Source organism: Hemiscyllium ocellatum, chromosome 36 (assembly GCF_020745735.1).
Source record: "Hemiscyllium ocellatum isolate sHemOce1 chromosome 36, sHemOce1.pat.X.cur, whole genome shotgun sequence".
Taxonomy (NCBI): Eukaryota; Metazoa; Chordata; class Chondrichthyes; order Orectolobiformes; family Hemiscylliidae; genus Hemiscyllium; species Hemiscyllium ocellatum.
In genome coordinates, this window is record NC_083436.1 from 29,360,387 (window position 1) to 29,385,188 (window position 24,802).

Sequence of the window (24,802 nt, forward strand, 5' to 3'; positions counted from 1 at the left end):
CTTGGTTAGATAGTTTACATGAGTCAAGCTCTGGTGACCACCAGATCATCTTAGTCATTGACCATAAAGGAAACAATTAATGACTCACTAAAAGAATGGATGGTATTCCTCCAAGATTAGCAGAGGTAATCTTCACCACATGGACAGTAAACTGTAGAGGGAACTGCCCACACAATTATTAAAAAGCACACATTAGTTTCATTACAATTGATTTGAATGGTAATGAATATCGGTGGGTTCAGTAATCGTTGAATGATGCTATTCACCACTTTACTGCTTAAGTGGTGACAATCAAATTTGCCCAAACTGGTTGTGTTGGAGAGCATGTGGAAACAAGCATCAAGAGAAATAAAGCAGATTATGTTTAGATGATTCACATGCTATTGAATGCTGTAATAAGAGGATTGACAAACAAGATTCATATCTTGCATATTTTATCCATTATAATCTTGTATAATTGAAATAAGTTTAGAATTGAATATATGTCATTATTACAAGATTATTCTGCATTATCAGCTGTGATTGTAAACTGAAAAAGCATTTTACACTTGGATAAAAATTTGCTCAGAAAAAAAATACTGCAATCAGATGATGTCATATTACTTGACTTTATTGTTTTAAATAGTGAATCGGTTATACCCTCATTGCTTCATTTTACATCCAATGCAAGTATCATTTTTGCTCAGATGTATAAAACACATGAAGTTCTGTACAAACAGGACTTAAATAACACCATAAACACTAAATGACAAATATGGCACACGTTTTACAAAGCATGATGTTTTGGCACTCATTTTAATTTGTTGTACGTCTGCATCTTTTTTTCCTCCTTTATCCTTTTGTGTCTTTCTCTCAACATCCAAAGTGATTTTGTAGAAATTGGTTTCAAGTGTCCACATCTGGCATTTTGACTTAATATTTGCACCTCTTAATTTTAAAGGTAATTTGACCAGTTGGTTACTGGATAATTGACCAGTGGCAGAAATAAAATAAGGTGCTTACTTCCTCTTGAACTTGAGGGGAGATGGAGAGATGTCAAACCAAGGAACTATTACACAAATATTGGCTATGTTTCAGAATTAAAATTTGTGTGTATAATTGAACTATAAATTAAATAATAAAACATTATACACAAGCACGACTGAAAAATACTTTTTTAAAATGCCTACAGATGACAGTGTTTCATTATTATCAGTAAAAGATTTCATTTTTTAAAAAAATGACATGGTTTGAAATAATCCTTATTCCATAAAAGCACTACACTTTGTTTGACTTTTCCACACAAATTCAGCTTCTAAAGAACAGGCTCCAATTATTGTCATTGATTGCAGAAATGTTTAGTGTAAGTTCTAATGCTTGTGCCCCCTACTGGGCAAAGGTTTTAAAGTGCCATTCACATCCTGAGCAGTCAAGATATATGCCCATTTCAGGAAAAAGCTGCTTGGGATATCTTCCCGGAATGGCAGAAACTAATCTAAAACCATTTTTTTTATATAAAACCTGATTATTTTCTTCAAAATTTGTGACTGGTGTAAAATATCTCATCTTCTGTATGAAATTAGACAAAATAATTTTATCTTTGTAAAACCATGTTAGCTCAGAGGAGCAAAAACAGAATGCAGCCTTTACTACTTCTGGGGGGTGGGGGGCTAGAGAGGAGCTCTGCTTAGCTGTCTGTCAATAAACTGTGACAATGGTAGCCTTTCATTTTGTTTAAACATTGTTTACAACAAACAGTGTTGAAACTGACTTGTATGTTATAAGACAATATATCATCTCCATGATCTAGCTACCAAATTTGCAATTCCATAAGTGACTCCAACCTATCCATTTCCTGGACTCAATTTCAGCTAGATGCAATGTTTGTATCAACATCTTGGCATCAGACAGAATGGAGTATTTTATTCTAATGGTTTGTTTTATAAAATCTCTTACTGCTTTCATATTCTAAGAAAAAACAATTCACATTATAAGTTAACACAGAACCATAGTAATATACTTTGCTGTATTTGCTAATTTGACAATACGAGAAATTCGCTAATCTAACATATCATATGATCAAGTATCCATTACCTAGTATACAGGGTTTTTGGAGGTGACTTTGCCCTTTATTTTAAAAAAAGCATAATTAATGTAAGAGTTTAATTGCATTTTTAGAAGATCTAGCCAGAGAATTGGTATGTGGAGCAGGACTTTTCTACTTATTTACTTTCACATCCACAACCTGAGATTAATAAAAGTACAGCATTCCTAGTTGAAGTCCTAACAAAATGAGACAAGCATGCCAACTTGCAAAGAATTTCATTAACACTTACAAATAACATGAACAAAATGAACAGGAGTGGAAGAAAAACTGAACTAGACCAAATTAACTCTTCCATACCTTACTAATGTCAGTGCCTCGTACATTAAGCAGCTAATGTTGGTTCCTGTGGTGATTTTGGCAAGGAACCGCTGGTCAGACCTGGCAGTTTACTCAGCTGTTTTGCCAGCACCTTCAGTTTCCTTCTCCAATGCTTTCTCTTCAGAAAGTGCAGCCAACCAGGGTGATACCGAGCGTGAAATGGTCTGTTTAGCCAAGTTGTAGTGGTTGATGACTGTGTAAAATCTTCCCCGAGAAGCAGAATCTTGCTCCGAGTAGTAGGTCTCCAAGCCAGATGGAATGCAGCGGTTATGCTGAAGAGGGAAAAAAAAGCACCAAAGAGAAAGTAAATAAACCTAAATCTACAGGTTGCTGAGAGTGGGAATAACATGAAGGTGTTTCAATTACTGTAGTTTTCTCCCAAACATTACAATGAATTTAGGATGAAACTTCTGAACAATACAGGACCGTCTTTATTTTGTAATGCAGAATCAATTGACAGGATTAATTTCATGATAGGAATATGCAGGTTACTGTTTTCTTGCATTTAAAGGAAGAAACTAAGTACATTTCCAGTGGACGTCTGGTAAATAGGTGATCCATTACAAGGTGAAGTTTGCCTTCTAATATCATTCGCTATTTGTGCCATCTTGAAGCAGCTTACAGAGCAGCATTTCAAAGACTAGTGTAATGTGCTAACATTCCAGGTTTATGTACAAGCTTGCACAATTTGAATTTCAAATATTCTGGACTGTTTCACGCCTGCTCCTTGATTCTAACTTTTTTTAAAAAGGATTCCCTACAGGGGAAACAGGCCATTCAGCCCAACAATTCCACACCAACTCTCCAAAGAGTAACCCGTCCAGATTCCTGACTAATGCATCTAACCAAACATCCCTGAACACTATGGGTGATTTAGTATAAATCTATAAAGATGGCCTGCACATCTTTGGATGGTGGGAGGGAAAGAAAGCACCCCGTAGGAAACCCACGTGGACACGGTGAGAATATGCAAACTCCACACAGACGGTCGTCTAAGGCTGGAATCGAACCCAGGTCCTTGGCGTTGTGAGGCAGCGGTGCTGACCACTGAGGCACTGTGCCGCGTGTTTAGATTCCCATCAGTTTTGGCTAAATTTTTTAAACAACTTTGTAATGTGGGCAACAGCCAAGTGGCACTCAGTAGTCTCACAAATGGCAACGTAATAATTATCAGATAATCTGTTTTAATGATGTTGGTAAGAACTCCTTTGCTCTTCAAATAATGCCATATAATATTTTACATTTACATGAGGATCTAGAGGCTCTAATCCGAAGTTGTAGCATTCCTTCAAAATGACACTGATTCTCAGCTTAGGCTATGTGGTCAAGCCTTCAGTGTGAGGGTGGAACCAACAATTTCAAATTGAGCAAGATTATTTCCAATGTTCTTTGTTTTCAGGTCATTTGAATGGATTGGAAGTCATTGATTGTTTTATGTCACTGTTCTAGGTTTCCATAACAATATTTCTAACACTGCAGTTTTGATTAATTGAGAGCTCAACATTTGTTATGAACACATGGATTTTATTCAAACATCAGAAATATATTGCAAACAACACTGTAGGAACGGTCCATTGGGCCACTCCAACGTCTTGCATTCTTATCTAACTTTAACACCACAATTCTCAATTCCTATCTCACTCATATGCTTATCTAGCCTCACCTTATTCTATTCGGGTAAAACTCACAACACCAGGTTATAGTCCCAACATGTTTATTTGGAAATACTAGCTTTCAGAACATTGCTCCTTCATCAGGTAGCTCGTGGGGCAGGATCATAGGACATAGAATTTATAGCGAAAGATCAATGTCATACAACTGATGAGATGTATTACAAACCTCACGCATTTAATGTATTGTCTGAGCTGAAATGTCAACTTTTTTAAAAAAAAACCTCAAGTTATCTTGGGAATGTGACTTTAATATGTAAATCCCAGAACTTTCATAATTCGAATCCTGCAACCTATTCAAAAAGATGGAAGACTTAATATCAATCTAGGTTTGTTCAATATATGGCATCAGTTATATGACACAGTGATCTTATGCTGTTAGTTCTGTGCCCTTTGATCCTGCTCCTAGCTCCCTGACAAAGGAGCAGTGCTCTGAAAGCTTGTACTTTCAATTAAACCTGTTGGACTATAGCCTGGTGTTGTGTGATTTTTAACTTTGTCTACTGCAGTCCAGCACTGGCACCTCCACGTTATTCTATTCACCTCAACTTCTTTCTATGTTACCATTCAACATTCTTCACGTTCTTTGGTTAAACAAGTTCCTTCTAAATTCCCTTTGATATCTATCTTGTTCACTCATTCACTCAAAAATGCTGATGGAGATCTTGTGAGGCAGCAATAACATTCACTATATCTGGGCCAGATCTCTGTTTTTGAGTTCTATGTAAGGACCTGTTGGCCATGACAGGTATATTTGTAGCATGGACAAACACTGGAAGGATCTACGAGCTAATGACCAAAACTCCAGATGGCAGGTGGTAAAAGCAGAAGCGTTTTGTGGACACTCAGCCTTCAGAAGGCTACTGCAGAATATTTTCCATGTGTGTGTAACAATCCAATGGAAGTGCCTAGCCCAACTCTTGAAAATGAAGACTGAAGAAAAGATAAGATAAACAGATCTTCTATCAATGATATCAAGTTTTTTCTTCCCTACAAGTGGAAACACAGTATCTTATCCTAACCTCTCACTTTTTAAAATAAAAAGACCACAAGACTACCAGATAAAAGAGCAGAATTAGATCACTCAATCATAACTGATGTATTTCTCAACCCCATTCTCCTGCCTTCTCCTTGTAACCCTTACCAATCAAGAACATTTCAATCTCTGTCTTAAATACATTCAATGATGTAGTCTCCACAGGCCTTCTGTGGCAATGAGTTCCACAGATTCACCAACCACCCCCCCCCCCCCCCCCCCCCCCCCCCCCTCCACAGCTTAAGCTGAAGAAATTCCTCTTCATCCCTTCACTCTGAGGCTGTGTGCTTGGGTCTTAGTGTCTCCTGCTAAAGGAAATATCTTCTCCATGTCAGTGTTATCCAGCCCCTAATATATGTAACTTAAAATGAAATCATGCTCTCCCATCCTTCTAAATTCCAAGTACCCCGAGTCCTAAATTGCTCTTCATCCCCAGAGCATTCTTGTAAATCTCTTCTGGACCCGTTCCAAAGCCAGCGCAACCTTCCTTCGATGTGGGGCCGAAAATTCCTTACAATATTCCAAATACGGTCTGACCAGAGCCTTATGCAGCCTCAATAGTATGTTCCTGCTCTCGTATTCTAGCCTCAAAATGAATGCTCGCATTGCATTTGCCTTCCTCACTTCCAACTGAACCTGCGTGCTGTTAACCTCAAAAGAATCCCTAACTAGGATTCCCATGTCTCTTTGTGCTTCAGATTTCTGAAGGCTTTCCCCATTTAGAAAATAGTTTCTGCCTCTATTCTTCCTCCTAATATGCACAACTTCACACCTTCCCACATTGTATTCTATCTGCCTATTCTTTGCCCACTTTCCTAGCCTGTCCAAGTCCTTCTGCAGCCTCCCCACTTCTTCAACACTACTCGTCCCTCCATTTATCTTTGTGACATCTGCAAACTCAGCAACAATGCCCTCAGTTCCTTTGTCCGAATTGTTCACGTATAACATAAATATAAGTGTTGTTCCAACGGTGACCCCTACAGAACTCCACTAGTCACTACCTGCCATCCAGAAAATGACCCCTTTATCCCAACTCTCTGCCCTCTGCCAGTATCGTGCCCAAACATCATGGGCAAGATACTGGCAGCTTCCTCTGTGGCACCTTGTCAAAAGACTTATGGAAATCCAAGTGGATCATGTCCATTAGCTCTCCTTTGTCTAACTTGCTTATTATCTCCTCAAAGAATTCTAACAGAGTTGTCAGACATGACGTCCCCATGATGAAGATGTGGTGACTCAGCCCTTAAATATCTCTGTAAGGCTGTCCCTCAGCCTTCTCTGTTTGAACTTGCAAATCTCTTTGCTCTCTGCCTCAATAAGATCCAACGAGCATAATCCTTACTCTCCCAAGAAGGGGTGGAGAAGATGGAATGAGGGGAAAATATTGGTGTTGAAGTGATACTTGCCACCTTCCCAGGAGCTAGGTTCTCGGGAAAGGTCCAAGCTTCATCTGTCTGGCCTGCTGCCTAACATCATCAATTTGGTGTCTCTTCATGCCACCACTACAATTAACCCAATTTCTGGCATCTGAGAACAGTGGCTGACTAGCTAATGGTAAAATGGAATGGACTACCTATTGGTTTGGTGTGGGGGGTTCTCATAGGGGGTGAGGGTGATCTGGTGCAAATCCCACTGAGAACCACCCTCCTACTTTGCCTCTGACTCCTCTGCCCTGTCCACTGATCCTGTACCTTGGTATTACTGTTACTGTACTGGCACCAAGCAGCTCCTACTGCTTGGAAGTGGTACTGCTGCTCATAGTGGCTGCCTGCAGCTTCAGAGGGTGGGATATCACTGTCCTGAGAGGAGATGTACCAAAAAACCTACAAGGCGATCCATAGATACCTGTCTGTTGCAAGATCCCCCAGTTGTGGTAGACGTTGATGTTGGCTTTGATGCTCATCACCACACTTCAATAAAAACTAAATTGAATATGCCAGCCCTAGTTTCTAACCTAATGTGATATTCAAAATGTTAATACTCAGCAGTTATGTTAAAATTAATTTGCCGATCATATGCTCAATTACTCAAAACTGGAAACTTGTGTCCTAGCATGTATTAAAAAAAAGGATAATGATTTGTAGTACAACAGAAATAGTTAATATGCATAAAATGAGGAGAAAAAAAAATTTAAAAGCTGTAGGAGACTGCTTCAGCAGCAAAAGTCCAAAGTCAGCTTGACCCCGGGGTTAGTGGCTGTTCCTTCCTCTTGCTAATATCCAGCCCAGTATCTCTCAACTGAGTAGATTATAGCTGAGTCTTGTAGCAATCTGCAACATCTTTCTGACACCAACTGAATTTAGAAAGTCACAGCACATTTCACAGAAGTAAATTTGCTGAGTTATGAAGTGTGGTAATCCTAATGAGATGGTCGTGATGGTAACTCAATTGCTCGGTGTACTTTTAATGACACATCAATGCAATGAAAATGTAAATGTTTTTCATTAAGTGGACTGAGGCAGTAAAGATGCATCTTGGCAAGAATAATAATTGTGAATAGCTACAACTCCTATAAATTTTCAAGAAATAAAGTGCAACCATAATGCACATCATCTTAGGCATTAGAGCAGGAGAATAATGAAATTCTGCCTTTCCATTAACCAAGTGAAAATATAATTACACTCCTAATCTTTCAAGTAGAGTTTTTTTTTCTGTGTCATGGTCCCAAACAACAGATGATTCAACCTTTCTAAAAGTCAAAACCGCCACATACAACAAGACCCACTGTTTGGTCCTTTCACATTGAGATACACTTAACTAATTATCTCAAGGCTCAAGAGTACTTGCATGTAGGAATAAGGGCCTGATTTCTGAGGAGTGGCAATCATATACAGATTGCCTCTCCACTTATTTTTTTTAAATGTGACTAAAGAGTTCTACATTTCTGACAGATGATTCCAATCGGAGCTCCTTCAGAAATGTGAAACTGCATTTCAGTTCTGACAGGTCCTGTTGTAGCACAGAACAGTCCCTTTTTTTCCAAAGCAGTCATTTGCCATAATCTGTAAAGTTAAAGATCCAGTATGAGCTGAAAACGTGTTGCTGGAAAAGCGCAGCAGGTCAGGCAGCATCCAAAGAGCAGGAGAATCAACGTTTTGGGCATGAGCCCTTCAGGAAGATCCAGTGTCACAGGCAGTCACTGACAGCTCCTGTAAATGGGTAAGTACCTCAGGGAAGTGTCAGGTGAGGGTAATGGAAAAGCAGGATTTTAGATCGGTGCGGGTACATTGTCAGATAGAAAGGAAGGTCAAGGTGCAAAGTGGGCTAGGTATGGAAGGCAGTGTTCAGGGTAGGCACGAGATAAGGGATCAACAGCCCATTTGCAGCATGTTAGAAAATAAAAAGTAACAGCTAGTCATGCAAGTTCAATAGCTTTTTTAAAAAAAAATCAATCTGGTTGGACATTTTATGACACTGATCTGGGGCATGTGGAACTTGAACCCTGAACTTTCTGACCCTGAGGTAGGGATTCTACCATTGTGCCACAAGACACTTTCAATAGGGTTATTTTTATTGACAGTTCCTCAAGCACTATTACTGTCATTATGAATGCTTGGCTGAGTTTCTAAAGCTTCATCTCAGCAGAATGTTATGAGCTCACAGTTGATTAATAGCCTCTTTAAATTAAGACAGTTTTTTTTCTGTAATAAGTGTAGTTGAGTACACATGACAATTAAATCTAAATCTAAGTATGAACGGGAGTGTTTTCACCATTAAGTATGTATGAGTGCGAGCTACCTTGAATTGTTAGAAGCTTAGGTTATTTTCACCTTCATGTTGCTGTTGAGGTCTGCCCTTGGTGGATAATTAAATTGCATAATGCAGGGTGCTTTTAACCCAAAACAATCAACTAACTGGAATATTTCCCAACTTTCCCTGCCTCGGTGGTGAAAATCTGACGTCATAAAAAAGGTAAAACTATAATTAGGAAATAATTTATTATATTTTTATTTTAGAATTTCTACAGTGTGCGAACAGGCCCTTCAGCCAAACACTAGAGTCCACACTGACTCTTTGAAGAGTAACCCATCCAGACCCATTCCCCTACTCCTACCCTTATATTTACCCCTGACTAATGCACCTAACAGGTACATCCCTGAACACTACACACAATTTAGCATGGCCAATTCACCTAACCTGCACATCTTTGGACCACGGGAGGAAATCCACACAAACATGGGGGAAAATGTGCAAATTCCACACAGACAGTCGCCCGAGGCTGGAATCAAACCTGGGTCCCTGGTGCTGTGAGTAAATCTACTGTTACTAGTAAATCCAATAGAGGATTCAAGAGGAACATTACATCCCGAGAGTGGTTAGAATGAGAACCTTGCCACTAAATGAAATCACTGAGGCAAACAAACAGCTACGGACACATTCAAGAGCAAACTAAACAATAACACAAAGGAGTAAAGAACAGGAAGAGTATGTTGGTGGAGGTTAAATAAAGGAGTGAGGTGATGCCATGTGGAGTAAAATCCCCACAGGGATCTATTCAGCTGAATTGTTTGCTTCTATCCTGCAAATACCTTGTAAGAACCTGCTGTTCTAGACACCCTGCTAATCGATTCATTCACAGTTTGAAACCTCAAGTTGATTGTGATCTTGGCAGCTCTAGAGTTTCGAATTAAAATTATGCCTGGCTTGCATTTTCCAAATGCATCTGGTTATGTTACTGACAAAAATCTTGCTTGTTTATTATAGACACCAATGATCGTGCAAGAACATTTATGGATCTTCCTCATTTGTCTCTGATTAGTATAGGAAATCCTAGTCTATGGCACAAATCGAGATGCAACTCCTACCAACAAAATCATAGTTCCCAGATATGGACGCAGTCAGTTTTGTAGAGTGAGCAGCAAGGTGGATGGGGTTGGAGTTGGTAAGACTATGAAAAATGTCAAACATAATCTGATACCTCATGCCTGCCTGGTACTCATTCTGGACCATCCACATAATGGGGAGTTTTAGTCACTCTGGAAATCTCAGTTGCTATTACAACATGCTCTTCCAAATGCATGTCGTAGCCTGGAGAACCAGACAGCAATAGTAGAGATCCTAGCGTTCTTCCAATCACATTCCTGACTCAGAATCTCTCTTGCCACCTGCCTTTGGAGTGTGTGGGAAGCATTTACAATTGATCTTCAGTCTGTCTATGAAGACAGCTTCCTTAACCATGAAGTCTCTGGATGGCACTCAAATCTGGAGTTTCTGGCTCAGGATCCAGGCACACTACGCAGTGCAGCATAAGACCTTGCCATCCATCAGTGAGCAAACAAAAAGACAGCATTAGATATTATCAGCAGCAGTGTTATCCTACCCAGTGAATTGAACTGAACTTTAAACTGACAGCAACTACAAAGTATCAAGCAGTTGAACAAATAATCACTGTAAAATGCAGAATGGCCATCCAGCACATTATGAATGTAACTCAAGTACAACAGCCTTTGGGGGAATGGCCACAATTTGATTTATAAGCTCAAATTTTCTGTCACTGTTTTTCTGGAGCAAATCATATAATGGCCATTGTTAAATGATTTATGTACGCGGGCTCAGTTGTTTTTCCATGTTGATTCTATCCAAAGCCTAGGGGAAAATTAACAAAGAAAAGAAAGCCCACTGCAGCAGTCATTGAAGTAGACCATCTGTCTCCTAAATCCAATAATCAGAAGTTCCTTCCAGTATTCTTTTTGTTGTCTGTGGAGGTCAACAAAGAATAGTGATGTATAAAATGTGACACTTTCTAGAGACTCTGTCATTCAGTTGAAATATTAAACCAAAGCCTGTCTATTCAGTTAAATACCAAAATGTCCTATGCCACTATTTGAAGAAGAACAGAAGTGTTTTCTTGGGCAATGTTTCTTCCTGATCAAAATCACCAGAACAGATTCATGAGTCATTTCTCTTACTGCTACTTTAGGACCATGCAGTGATTAAATTTCAAACATCAGGTGTTGTTAAACTTGAAAGGGTGAGGAAAAGATGTTGCCATGGTTGGAGGGTTTGAGCAATAGGGACTAAATAGGCTGGGGCTAATTTCCCATGGAGCATCAGAGGCTGAGGGGGTGACCGTATACAGGTTTATAAAATCATGAGGGGCATGGATAGGGTGAATAATCAAAGTCTTTTTCACCAGGGTAGGGGAGTCCAAAACTAGAGGGCATTGGTTTAAAGGTGAGAAGGGAAAAATATAAAAGGGACCTAAAGGGAAACATTTTCATAGAGTGTGGTGGTGTTTGGAATGAGCTGCCAAAGGAAGTGGTGGAGGCTGGTACAACTACAACAATTAAAAGGCATCTGGACGGGTACATGAATAGGAAGGGTTTAGAGGGATATGGGTCAAGTGCTGGCAAATGGGTCTGGATTGATTCAGAATATCTGGTCAGCATGGATGTGTTGGAACAAAGGGTCTGTTTTCATGCTGTGTGTCTGTGTGTGTCTGCGTGTCTGCGTGTCTGCGTGTGTGTGGTGTTTTGGAATATCCAGAAAATGCATTTTTGAAAACAGGCAATGGAACAGCAGCAATAAAGGCTGCAGAACATAAATATTTTCCTGGCTACTCAGGAATACAACCAAGCACTAAGTTCTCCCAAATGTGGCAAAAGTGGTCAGTCAGTTGGAGATAGTGAGGACTGCAGATGCTGGAAAGTCACAGTCAATGAAATATGGAGCTGGAAAAAGCACAGCCGGTCAAGCAGCAGAGGAGCAGGAGAGTCGATGTTTCAGGCAAGACCCTTCATCAGGATGGAGGAGGGGCAAGGGGGCTGAGAAATAAATAGAGGGAGGGGGTGGGGCTGGGGCAAGGTAGGTGGGATGGCAATAGGTGGATGCAGAAAAATGGTGATTGAGATTGGTCAGTGGGATTAGTCAGATCAGTCAGTAAGTACAAATCACTTAAACCTTTCAGTACTGAAAAAAAAGGAATATGAAAGAGAGCAAAGGGTAGGCAAATTTGAAACGTCTTTGCAAGTATCTAGCCAGATATTTTCCAAGTTTGATTCCTGGCTTGTGCTGAATTCGGTAACCTTGACTAGGTCGATAGTAAGCAAAGTGGGAAATCCCCAAGTATGCAGGGTTAAAATAGAAGATTATCATCCAAGTTTAAGTCCTGAACACTATCATCTAAAAGACCCATATGTTTGTGGATATTGGGAGAAAGGCCAGATCAGTTCATTTAAAAACTTTCTCCCCCAAACTGCAAGCTTATTGACCCACAGTCAAAAATAACCATTTGACTGAGGTACTGAGGCATTGCTGTCAACTCTTGAAGAAAAACCCATCAATTAGATAATAATTTCACAACAGAAATTGGCAGGAGGAATATTGAGAAAATTACTCATTTTGTATAACAGGAATTCAAATATTCAGCAACTTCAACATATATTGCCTCAAAGCTCTTCACAGGATCGAGGCATTATCAAGAATTATTAAGACCGGTGATATTAAGACAGGTGACACTAAAACTCAGTCAAAGAGTTAGGCCTTAAGGAGCCTCAGAGAAAGAAGTGATTGACAGAAGGATTTCAGAACATTGAATCTAGGCAGCTGAAAGCATGGCTGGGAAAAGATACAGCAAAAGAAACTGAAGGTGTCCAAGACGGTGGAATTAGTGACACAAGACTTTTCAGAGGTTGACAGATCTAAGTGAGGTTAGAACAAAATAAGTCAAGGTGAGGCAATGGAGGAATTGAAGATAAAAATAAGTTTTTTTTTTAAAAATGCAGGCATTCCTGGACTGAAAGCCAATGTCAAGTCTAACAGTCTGAACTGGCCTTGGAGGAAGCTAAGTATAATTAACGTTCAAATTCACAAAGATCATGACAGTGGATCATCAAATTGGATTTTACAGAATATTGTATACTGCTTTATTCCTAAATTTGTCGAAGGGAGGATCTCACCTTGAAGACAAATCCATCTGGGCAGCTGTGCTCATACTTGTAAGCCTTGTACACCACCAGGAACACTATGCAGGTAAGAAATGCCAGTGCAAAGAGAATGAGAACTGTGACCTGCAAAAGAATGAAAAGATACAGTATTATTTTTAAAGGGATTTACATGTGGTTCCAAATTTCTCCCAGAGAAACTAGACTCTTGTCATTAAAATGTAGCATCATCTTTACAGACTTGTACTGACAAGATAGAATGATAGTAATGGCCTGACAATTCAGTACGAAATATTATAGAAAACGATGAAGGAAATTATAACTGGTCACTCCCTTCACATTATCTCATCCAGATAACAAAATGAGTCATAAAACGATGATGTTGATACCAATTCCATGCAAAGGAAAACAACAGGACAACCTAACCAATATGGTGCATATTGTATTTCTGGCCTGGATTGATCACACTGCATGCCACAGTAGACATTTTTTCAAATCAATAAATGTGTTCTGAAAACAACTATTTTGAGCAAACTCGATCCTCTGGTAGACCAAAAATTCATTATTAAAATTCTGCAGTATAAATTATAAATTAAAGAAGGCGACAATGTAGAGAATATCAAGTGACTACAAATTAATACAAATAGTCAATTTTTGCGACTGCATAACAATATCTTTCCAAGCTTCAAGCAAGCTAAAGGTAACTGACTATGAAATGTATTCATAAGGGGCAAAGTTATGACAGTGTGATCTGTATCTGTACACTTTATTGAACAATGGTCCATTAGCTCGAACATCTGGATTGAAACCCACAAGAGATCACATGGTTAGCAAAGCCTGCAACTATTATGATAAGTACAATCTTAAGGTTCTGCAAAACAAGAAAGCAAACTGTGGCAAATACCACGCAATTCAAAATGCAAACAAATGCACACAGTTCTCTACAGTTAGAAAATGAATGAAGCTATCATTCTAGTGTTCCAACTGAGGTTAGACAAGAATTGACTGCAATAGACTTTCAATTCAGCTTTATTTAGGCCATTTCTCTATGCCTTCTTTTTATTGGTGACCTTAATCATCAGTAACATACTTTTAATCAAAACACCGAAAAGCGAATCAAGGATGTGCAAGATTTTCTTTTAGACTTTAGCTAGGAATTTGAATATTCAGGGACAGAAATGAGCCTGGTTGCTTCTTGGGGCTTAGACACCATGCTATATGATCAATGCACACATTATCCAAGGGGTGCAAGGATTGATGGGCATTGCTCTTTGAGCTTCATCAACATTCAAGAGACAAGTTACTGATACTAGACACATCCTCCAAGGAAGACTTCAAATTTTGGGCAACATGCCTCAGAAATCCGGCAGGATATAAAGGAGCTATCTGATTTTATAGGTCACTGAGCCAAATGTTGGTCAGTGAGGAACAGACAGACACCAAGCAAAAATCCTTAGGGGATTCCAGCAGCAATGGTGCAGGAATGGGAACAGAGGCCCCTGTAGAGGTTTCTCTCCCAGGACTGCATAGAAGGCAATAGAATCAGACAGCTAGAAGATAGAAATGGTCTTAATTTCCTGAAAAACAACAAAAAAAAACAGCAGACCATGCTGAAAAGATATTTTCCCTCTATGGGAGAGTCTAGATTCGGAGGACAGTCTCAGAAGAAAGGAGTGTGAATTTATGACTGCTATGAGGAGGGGTTTCTTCTGAGGGTTGAGTGGCTTTGGAACTCCTTGTCACAGAAAGCTTTGGGGACAGAGTCCTTGTGTATATTTAAGGCTGAGATAGATAGGTTTTTGATCAGTAGTGGAAATCAAGGATTATTAGGGGCAAACAGACAGGAAAGTGGACATATCAAACATCAATGTTGAATCAGCCAGGATCCTAACAGAATGGCAGGGCAGGCTGGAGGGACTGAACGAACGGCTTAGTCCTGCTTATTTCTTATGGCCTTAAATGTTCAGCTTCAATTTCAACACAGCCAAGAATGCATGAAGATTCAAAACGGCCAACATCTAAAGGAAGCATAGATCAAACAATGTTTTGCTGAGCATAACCGTCATCTGACAAAATATATTAACTTAAGGTGTTGAATTAAGAAGCCTCTCATTGATTAGAATCAGTCTCCACAAAAGTGAGCTTATTTTAAAAAAAACAGAAAAATTGCTCTTGATCATAAATGTTACTGCAGAAAACATGTTAACCATCAATGTAATGGAATTTTGGACAGATGGTTTCTGTTATTGTAATTTTAATGATTGAAGGCAACATAGTAATATGATCATATTCTACTCAATGGGCACATGAACCAAGCAGGTAACATATGGTAAATAATGTCAAATTGACAAAATAGCTGTAGTTTAATTTTATGACTGAATTGTACTTTATCCCAAATTTCCTTTATTTCTGCAAGTTTCAGGCATCTGAAACCTAAATGATTACATTTTGGATTCATCTCATCTTTGTAAGCCTTAATGATTTCCCACATTATAAACCTCAGGCCTTCTTGAGGTTTCCATAAAAAGGAAGGGTATATGATTTAAATATCGATGGATTGGTGCTGTGTGTTGATCAGATCCCATTCTCTGTAAGTAATTTTAAATTGTCAGGAGCCCTTAAATTATTTCATGTAATGAAATGTACGTATCAGTGCCAGTAAACCATGATTGGACATAACACTGCCACAGAAAAAAAGCGTTGAAACCTCATTATTCTCCTCTATTACCAGATCAACAATGTGCGATGTGGATAAATGTCAACAATACTCATCATCCTCTGAATATTGACAGCTTGCATCAAAACTATTCCCTGTGGTTGAAAATGCAGTTGTAAAACATGCGCGTGGTCTGACCCTAGATGTAATAAGGAGTCACCATGAGGCATACTGCAACATTGCTAGCTTGATGACATATGATGTGTACCATATGCATACACTCATGCCTAGCCACAGGGTCTGTCACAGCTATATTTCTGTCCATCTTAGAATCACCCTGATCAATCCAACAAAGTAATCTAGTCTGTCTGACTGCAGCATCATTCCAGATAGCATGCAAGAGTGACTCATTGAAAATCCATCACAAAATTATATTTCTCCTACCAGTGAGCTCACCCACCCGATTATTGTTGGATTCATCACATTTCAGAATGCCCTCTGCATACAAATCTTCCCTTTTCAGATTGCATTTCTGTTTAGCACTAGGTGAAGAATGAGGTAGCCACTCAGTCATTCGAGAAGACAATCAAAAATTGCTGCTGAAAGCATGTTCAAACAAGTCAGGCAAAACGTAAAAGTTCGATTTAATACCAAAGACGAATTTTCCTATGCTTTAAATGGCACGGGCAAGGGTGAGAAAATTAAAGGAATACAGCAAGAATAAAAAAAAATTCCCAATGAGAAAACAAGTTTCCAATTTTGCATTTGGGAAGTAAATAGGGAGATCTGAATTGTGTGGTGACTATCTTAGAGTCATAGAGTCAAAGATGTACAGCATGGAAACAGACCCTTCAGTCCAACCTGTCCATGCCTACCAGATATCCCAACCCAATCTAGTCCCACCTGTCAGCACCCGGCCCATGTCCCTCCAAACCCTTCCTATTCATATACCCATCCAAATGCCTCTTAAATGTTGCAATTGTACCAGCCTCCACCACATCCTCTGGCAGCTCATTCCATACACGTACCACCCTCTGCATGAAAAAGTTCTCCCTTAGGTCTCTTTTATATCTTTCCCCTCTCACCGTAACCCTATGCCCTCTAGTTCTGGACTCCCCAACCCCAGGAAAAATACTTTGTCTATTTATCCTATCCATGCTTCTCAATTTTGTAAACCTCTATAAGGTCACCCCTCAGCCTCCGACACTCCAGGGAAAACAGCCCCAGCCTGTTCTGCCTCTCCCTGTAGCTCAGATCCTCCGACCCTGTCAACATCCTTGTAAACCTTTTCTGAACCCTTTCGAGTTTCACAACATCTTTCTGATAGGAAGGAGACCAGAATTGCACGCAATATTCCAACAGTGGCCTAACCAATGTCCTGTACAGCCGCAACATGACCTCCCAACTCCTGTACTCAATACTCTGACCAATAAAAGAAAGCATACCAAACGCCTTCTTCACTACCCTATCTACCTGCGATTAAATGAGGAAAATTAACCTTCTTCCGAGGCAGCTGAACGAAAATGGGGTAAGCGCAAAATGTAACCAGAAACACACGGTCACTAAAACAAAACACTGAAAATTAAACCCTTGCCATCTTTACACCAAACTTAAATGCACAATACGGAAACTAAATTGCTGCCACTGCAGGGAGAATAGGCAGAGTAAATTACTGCTTTTCTCTTCATAAGTGGTTGCTGCAATTTTCATGGGCGATCCTGTCGGGGGCAATTAATCATGCATCCACTGATTATAATGCCATCTATCTGCCATTCAATTGAAGGGTCATTTTTTCAGCATCCATTAACAATGTTTGATGTCATAAGTTTCAATCATGACTGCTTAATACTTCACATTAATTGTACTCCTCTACCCCTGCGCACCCCCCCACCCACCCAAGTCATGTTAGATATACAAAGCTACACAGGCACATGAGAAAAAAAAGGCTCAGTTAACTTTGTAATTTTTGCATCACTTTTCATATCTGACAGTGGAGCACATCACAGAGCTGCCATATTCTCACAACTGAATACGTGAAAGGGTGACTTTAGTGAGAGAGTACTACCATTTTTTATTCACTCATGGAGACATGGGCATTGCTGGCACAGCCAGCATTTATTGTCTGTCCCTAATAAACATGTGGCAAAAAGACTGGTGTGGGAAAGAGGGATTCTATTTTGTGGGACATTGGCATCAGTTTTGGAACCGGAGGGATCTGTACCAGTGGGACGGTCTCCACCTGAACCGATCTGGAACCAATGTTCTGGCAAAAAGGAGAACTAGGGTGGTCACTAGAACTTTAAACTTGTGAGTCCGGGGGGTGGGGAGAGGTGGCAGAGGGAAAGGCAACAGGGAGTATGGAGTCAGATAGATGAGCAGCAGGTTAGCATCTCAGCAGGGTTTAAGTTCGAGGCAGGCTAGGAATAAAGCAAGAAGGGAGGATAACTTAGGGTGTATTACTAGAGATGTTGGAAACCATGAGGATAAGAAAATTAGCATTAAGGCGCTTTACCTGAATGCTCATAGTATTCGTAACGAGGTAGATGAATCAACAGCACAAGTCATCATGAATAATTATGATACGGTAGGCATCACAGAGACATGGTTGCAGGGGGTTCAGGGCTGGCAGTTAAACATTCAGGGATTTAGAACTTATCGAAAATATAGGGCAGAGTCGACAGGGTCGCCTTGTTAGTTAAGAATGAGATTAAATCTATGGCACTGAATGACATAGGGTCAGATGATGTGGAGTCTGTGTGGGTGGAGTGGAGGAACCACAAAAGGCAAAAAAACCATGATGGGAGTTCTGTACAAAACTCCTAATAGTGATTAGGACCAGGGACGCAAGATGTACCAGGAAATAGATAGGGCATGTCAGAAAGGCAAGGTCATAGTGATCATGGGGAGACTTCAATATGCAGGTGGATTGGGTGAATAATGTTGCAGGTGGATCCAGAGAAAGGGAATTCATGGAATGCTTACAGGATGGTTTTTTGGAACAGCTGGTGATGGAGCCCACAAGGGAGCAGGCTATTCTGGACTTCGTTCTATGTAATGAGCCAGACTTTATGAAAGATCTTAAAGTAAGGGAACACTTAGGAGGCAGCAATCATAATATGGTAGAGTTCAGTTTGAAAGAGAGAAGACAAAATCTGATGTAATGGTGTTACATTTAAATAAAAGGTAATTACAGGGGCATGAGAAAATCGACTGGAAGCAGAGCCTAGTGGGGAAGACAGTAGAGCAACAATGGCAGGAGTTTCTGGGTGTAACTGAGGACACAATATGGAGGTACATCTCAAAGAAGAGATTATCCGGGGACAGTTTAGACAGCCATGGCATGACAAAGGAGGTCAGGAAATGTATCAAAAAAAAGAGAGAGCCTATAAAGTGACCAGAAGATTGGGAAGACTACAAAAACAAACAGAAGTTAAAAAGAGAGAGAAATAAGGAAGAAGAGGATCAAATATGAAGGTAAGCTAGCCAGTAATATTAGAAATGATAGCAAAAGTTTCTTTCAATATATAAGAAACAAACGAGAGGCAAAAGCAGAAATTGGGCCGCTCCAAATTGATGGTAGAAGGCTAGTGCTGTGAGATAAGGAAATAGCTGAAGAACTTAATAAGTACTTTGTGTTAGCCTTCACAGTGGAAGACTACAGTAATATCCCAACAATTAAGGACAGAGGGCAGAGTTGAGTATGGTAGTCATTACAAAAGAGAGAGTGCTAGAAAAGCTAAAAAAGGTCTAAAAATCTATAAATCTCCAGGCCCTGATGGGCTACATCCTGGAATTCTGAGAGAGGTGGCTGAGGAAATAGCGGAGGCACTGACTGTGATCTTTCAAAAATCACTTGAGTCAGGGGAAGTCCGCCGATTGCAAAATCGATGTTGTAACCCCCTTGTTCAAGAAAGGATCGAGACAAAAGATGAAAAATTATAGGCCAATTAGCCTTACTGTCGCTGTAGTTAAATTCTAGAATCCATCATTAAGGATGGGATTTCTAAATTCTTGGAAGTACGGGGTCAGATTAGAACAAGTCAGCGTGGATTTAGTATGGGGAGATCATACCCGACAAACCTGTTAGAATTCTTTGAAGAGGTAACGAGTTGGTAAGACCAGGGAAACCCAGTGGATGTGGTCTATCTAGACTTCCAAAAGGCCTTTGAAAAGGTGTCTCATGGGAGGCTGCTGAGCAAGGTGAGGGTCCATGGTGTTAGAGGTGAACTACTGGCATGGATTGGGATTGGCTGTCTGACAGAAGGCAGAGAGTTGGGATAAAAGGTTCTTTTTCAGAATGGCAGCTGGTGACATGTGGTGTCCTGCAGCATTCAGTGTCGGAGCCGCAGCTGTTCACTTTATATAATAATGATCTGGGGGCATTCTGGCGAAGTTCGCCGATGATACGAAGTTAGGTGGACAGGCAGGTAGTACTGAGAAGGTGGGCAGGCTGCAGAAAGACTTACAGTTTAGGAGAGTGGTCCAGAAAACGGCTGATGAAATTCAATGTGGACAAGTGCGAGGTCTTGCACTTTGGAAAAAAGAATACAGGCATAGACCGTTTTTTAAACGATGAGAAAATTCATAAAGCCAAAGTACAAAGAGATCTGGGAGTGCTAGTCCAGGATTCTCTAAAGGTTGATTCACAGGCTGAGTCCATGATTAAGAAAGCAAATGTAATGTTGTCATTTATCTCAACAGAGTTGGAATATAAAAGTAGTGAAGTGCTTCTGAGACTTTACAAAGTCTAGTTAGGCGCTATTTAAAATGCTGTGTCCAATTTTGAGCCCCACACCTCAGGAAGGACATACAGGCACTGGAGTTTGTCCAGCAGAGATTCACACGCATGATCCCTGGAATGGTAGGCTTAACATATAATGAATGGCTGAGGATCCTGGGATTGTATTCATTACAGTTTAGAAGGTTGAGGGGAGATCTAATAGAAACTTACTAGATAATGCATGGCTTAGAAAGGGTGGACGCTGGGAAGTTGTTTCCGTTATGCGGGGAGGCTAGGACCCGTGGGCACAGCCTTAAAATTAGAGCGGGTCAATTTAGAACAGGAATGAGCAGACATTTCTTCAGCCAGAGAGTGGTGGGCCAGCCATGCAGCGCAGTGGAGGCCAGGACATTGGGTGTCTTCAAAGGCAGAGATTGATAAATTCTTGATCTCGCAAGGAATTAAGGGCTATGGGGAAAATGCAGGTAAGTGGAATTGAAATGCCCATCAGCCATGATTAAACAGCAGAGTGGACTCGATGGGCTGAATGGCCTTGCTTCCACTCCTGCGTCTTATGGATACTGAACACCAATTGATCAGCAACAGAGTGCAGGGCTGAGCACATATCTAAATGTGCTGAACCCAAGCCTCCATGGCAGTAACCAGCCTGTCCATAGAGATACAGCTGGGGCCAGCATGGTACTTATAATGCTGGTGGACGCATCCATCCAATGATCCCCATTTCTGATTGCCTGATAAACCTGCTAGCTAACCCTAAGCCTCTCCGCGCATTTGACATAGTCGCTAATGGCCGAATCCATAGAATAACCTGCTTGGAGCTGCATAAGTGTCCGACTTCCAAATGTCCTCTTGCTGAAGAGAGCTGGGCATTTCTACATGACCAGCTGCAGAGATAAATCAGTGCCATGCTCACCAGATTGTGCTCCTGAGGCTTACCTAGAGACAGAACCCACTGAGGTGAGTCTCCAAAGGGTGCAGGTGAAACTCATGCCAGTACATCCATCAAGGGCCTCCTCAGAGGCTTAGCTGAGCATATGCAGTACTGGCTTTTTTTCTCACTATAGCTTGCTGGTTCATTACAACTTGCACAGGAGAGGGAATTGGGTGTGAAGAAAAGGGAGAAAAAAGTTTGTTCAAGATAAGAATGAGTTGTACCAGTATTAGTGGGAGAGCAGTGCAGAATAGCATGATGAAGCTTACTCAGTTGTTTATCCACAGAAGTCTGTACTCCTACATGAATGTTCACCCTCTTCTCTGGCCAACCCCAGCATTCTGTCCTCACACCGGACATCCACCAATCCAACACTGCTCTTGGCCTTCTCTAGGGAATTAATATTCTGGAAGTGGATGGGATAGTAGATGGTGGTGACGCAGGGAAACAGGTGAAGAAGTGTCCCCAGAGAGTGAGTAGGAAGCGTAGAGAGCAGAGAATGTTAGTGGTTTGGCAGGATGATGCAGAGGAGAGCCACTGAGTAGGCATGTTGCACACCATATTGAACAGTTGCAGTCCATGAGTCTTGGTGAATAGCAATAGCAGAGCTGGAAGAGGAAGTGTGGGCCTGAGAGTGAGCGATGTAGAGAGAAAATGGTCAGTTAGCTTGGATGACTGGTTTACCATATAGGATTATGCCCAATGTGGGTTTAATTCCCATACCAGCTGAGCTCACAATGAAGGTGCTGGATTCTCAGCCTCGCCCCTTGCCTGAGGTAAGGTGATCCTCAATTTAAACTCTACAGCCCTCTGGGGCTTACCCTGTGGTTTCTTTTCTGCAAGGCTGTGCATTATATTTGATTCTGGATACCAACCACACTGACCTAAGCTGCTCTCTGTCCAGGCTGGCTCCACCTAGTGCCATCGTCTCCTTTGGAAGGATGGAAGGAGGAAACTGCCCTTTCCACAACCACCTCCAGGTCTCCATTGGCAAGACGCAGGATGCCAGCTTCCCTTTCTGGGCCATACTTTCATCAACGATGAGTGTGTAACAGTGTGCCGTGGTTTCTGGCTTGCGGCATCTGATGTACCATGGAGTGAACAATTCAGAGACCCAAGGGTGACAAGCACTTCTGCATTCTAGCTGCACAAGCCAGGTGTGAGAGAGGTCAACTATATTACGTATGAGCTGAAGAGAGTAAAGTTGACATGGGCTCTGTCAGACAGCCCACCATGAATTTCTGAGAGAAACACTACAGCAAAATGTAAAAGAGTAAATTTAGCCCTATGTAAAAAAATGAAATAGCAAAAAGATGTATATGAAAGTTTGAATTCACCTTGCTCACTTTCAAATATGGAATATTCTAAACAAATCTGCCACCCTTACCTGGTCTGGCCGACATGTGTTCCAGATCCACAGCAATGTGGTTGGCTTTTAACTACCCTCTGGACAATTAGGGATCGGCAATAAAAGCTGGTCTAGTCAGAGATCCCCACATCCCATAAGTGAATAGATTTTTAAAATTCCAATTTGGAAATATAACACACACAAGATACTGTTTTCCTATAGTATGGAAACAGGCCCTTCGGCCCAACAAGTCCACACTGACCCTCCGAAGAGTGACCCACCCCTCATATTTAACCCTGACTAATGCACCTCAAACTATGGGAAATTTAGCCAATTCACTTAACTTGCACATTTTTGGATTGTAGGAGGAAGCCCACACAGACAGAGAATGTACAAACTTCACACAGATAGTAGCCAGAGGCTGGAATTGAACCCATGTCCTTGGTGCTGTGAGGCAGCAGAGCTAACCACTGAACCACCTTGCTGTCCTGTTCCATAAGCTTACTTTGTTCCTAATGTCAGATCTGGTTGCAATAAAGCAAACTAAATTCAGTGTGGGTATTTATTTATTTAGCTGTATTTAAAATGCACATCATAACACATTTGTCTCATAAATTCATGTTTCACATTGTAAAAAATCACAACTCAAAATATATTAATGAAACACATGACTGTAGAAATTATGAGGTTCGTTTAAGAAATATAATGCCTTGCAAAAATTAGATATTTTTCGCTCTGGTCAAAGACTAGCTGAATTAATTAGCAACTCCTTTGAGCATTTAACACCACATTGTGGTAACAGAGTACACTTCTCATCAGCTGAGATCTGACATGAATGTACAGTAAACTTTCATTTGGCCCTCTATGAACCAGAATTTTCTAGTAACCAGAACATATGACAGATCCTTTTTTTTTGGAAAAAAGCCAGGCACAATCAACACTCAGATAATGCATTCATTCCTTAAAAGTAATAACAAAATGGTGTAGACTATAAATCTGCAGAAGATATTCTTAGACTCTAATTTGATTCACTATATTATCAGGTCGATTTTGATTATTCTCTTAGAACAAAGATACATCGCTCAGAGCAACTGTGAATAAAATTGACAGCTCAATTTTTTTTTGAGAGAAAAGCCATTCAGAAGGTCGAGGAGTCAGTTGTGGTGTCAGGCTCGTCTTTAGTTGTGGGGTTTGTACAGTCATGCCCTGCTTTACCAGATCTCCTTGACTACTGAAATACTTTCCCTCTCTGCTCAACCCTTCAAAAGACTATTTGTGCCCAGAGAGATGTAATGCCCTGTTAAATCATTTTTTCATTATCCAGCACCACCTGGGCATGCCAGATAACACAGACTTTACATCCTCGGGTAGTACAGATACTGTTCCCAATGCAAACCTCCGATCGAATGTTAAGCAATCTGCTCGAGAAAACATTTTGTTACATCTACTGATAGTTTAAAGTTTAAAATTTCTTTTCACGTTAGCAAAATATAAACTGTCCACAATTTTAAGTCACATAGATTTTATGCTCAGACCTGAATGATCAGATTATTCAAATTGATGACCTTTGAATTAAGAGGAGACTGTATTTTAATTTCAACATCAGGGGAATAGTGAAATACATGAACAGATGCCAACATTTGTATGAATTTTTTAACACAAAGAATTGACGAACTGCTATAAATGATTCACACAGGAATTCACCCCTGATAATTATTCACAGAGGAATTCACCCCCCATGCAGTCACTAGACTTGGTTGTCTGATACTTCACAGTCAGTTTGGAGGAGCTTTCAACAATGTGCTTTCCATCTGGAGATGAGGACTGTACACCACTAATATACTATGAAATAAAATTGCAAGCAAGGTAGAGACACCCTGTTCCCACCAAAGACATGTTGTAGTATGGCTTGGCCAAGTATCAAAGCACAGTTGGACTTCCCTTTCTGTCTCACAGTGTGGCACCAAACAACAGACTTTCAACAACTTGTCTAAGATTCACTGTAAAATTTACAATCATTTGCCAGCAGAGTTTATTAATCCGAGTTGTTAACATATTTTCCTTATCACTGAATAGAATCAGTGCGGCATCTGATGCGATCAAGACATGCATAAACCTACAAATGGAAGCATC

The 24,802-nt window shown here is 40.5% G+C and overlaps 1 protein-coding gene across 2 annotated transcripts in view; it reads right to left on the reverse strand.

Annotated features, from left to right (window-relative positions):
- Window positions 1–633: 633 nt before the first annotated feature.
- LOC132833310 (neuronal vesicle trafficking-associated protein 1-like) overlaps window positions 634–24,802 on the reverse strand; it is a 55,984-nt gene continuing 31,815 nt past the window's right edge. For both annotated transcript variants that reach the window (XM_060851475.1, XM_060851476.1), the window contains exons 4-5: window positions 13,009–13,119; window positions 634–2,676 (exon numbers count right to left, since the gene is read on the reverse strand). In XM_060851475.1, the coding sequence (XP_060707458.1) occupies window positions 2,473–2,676; window positions 13,009–13,119 (315 nt within the window). In that variant the 3' untranslated portion in view covers window positions 634–2,472. The remainder of the gene's footprint in view (window positions 2,677–13,008; window positions 13,120–24,802) is intronic.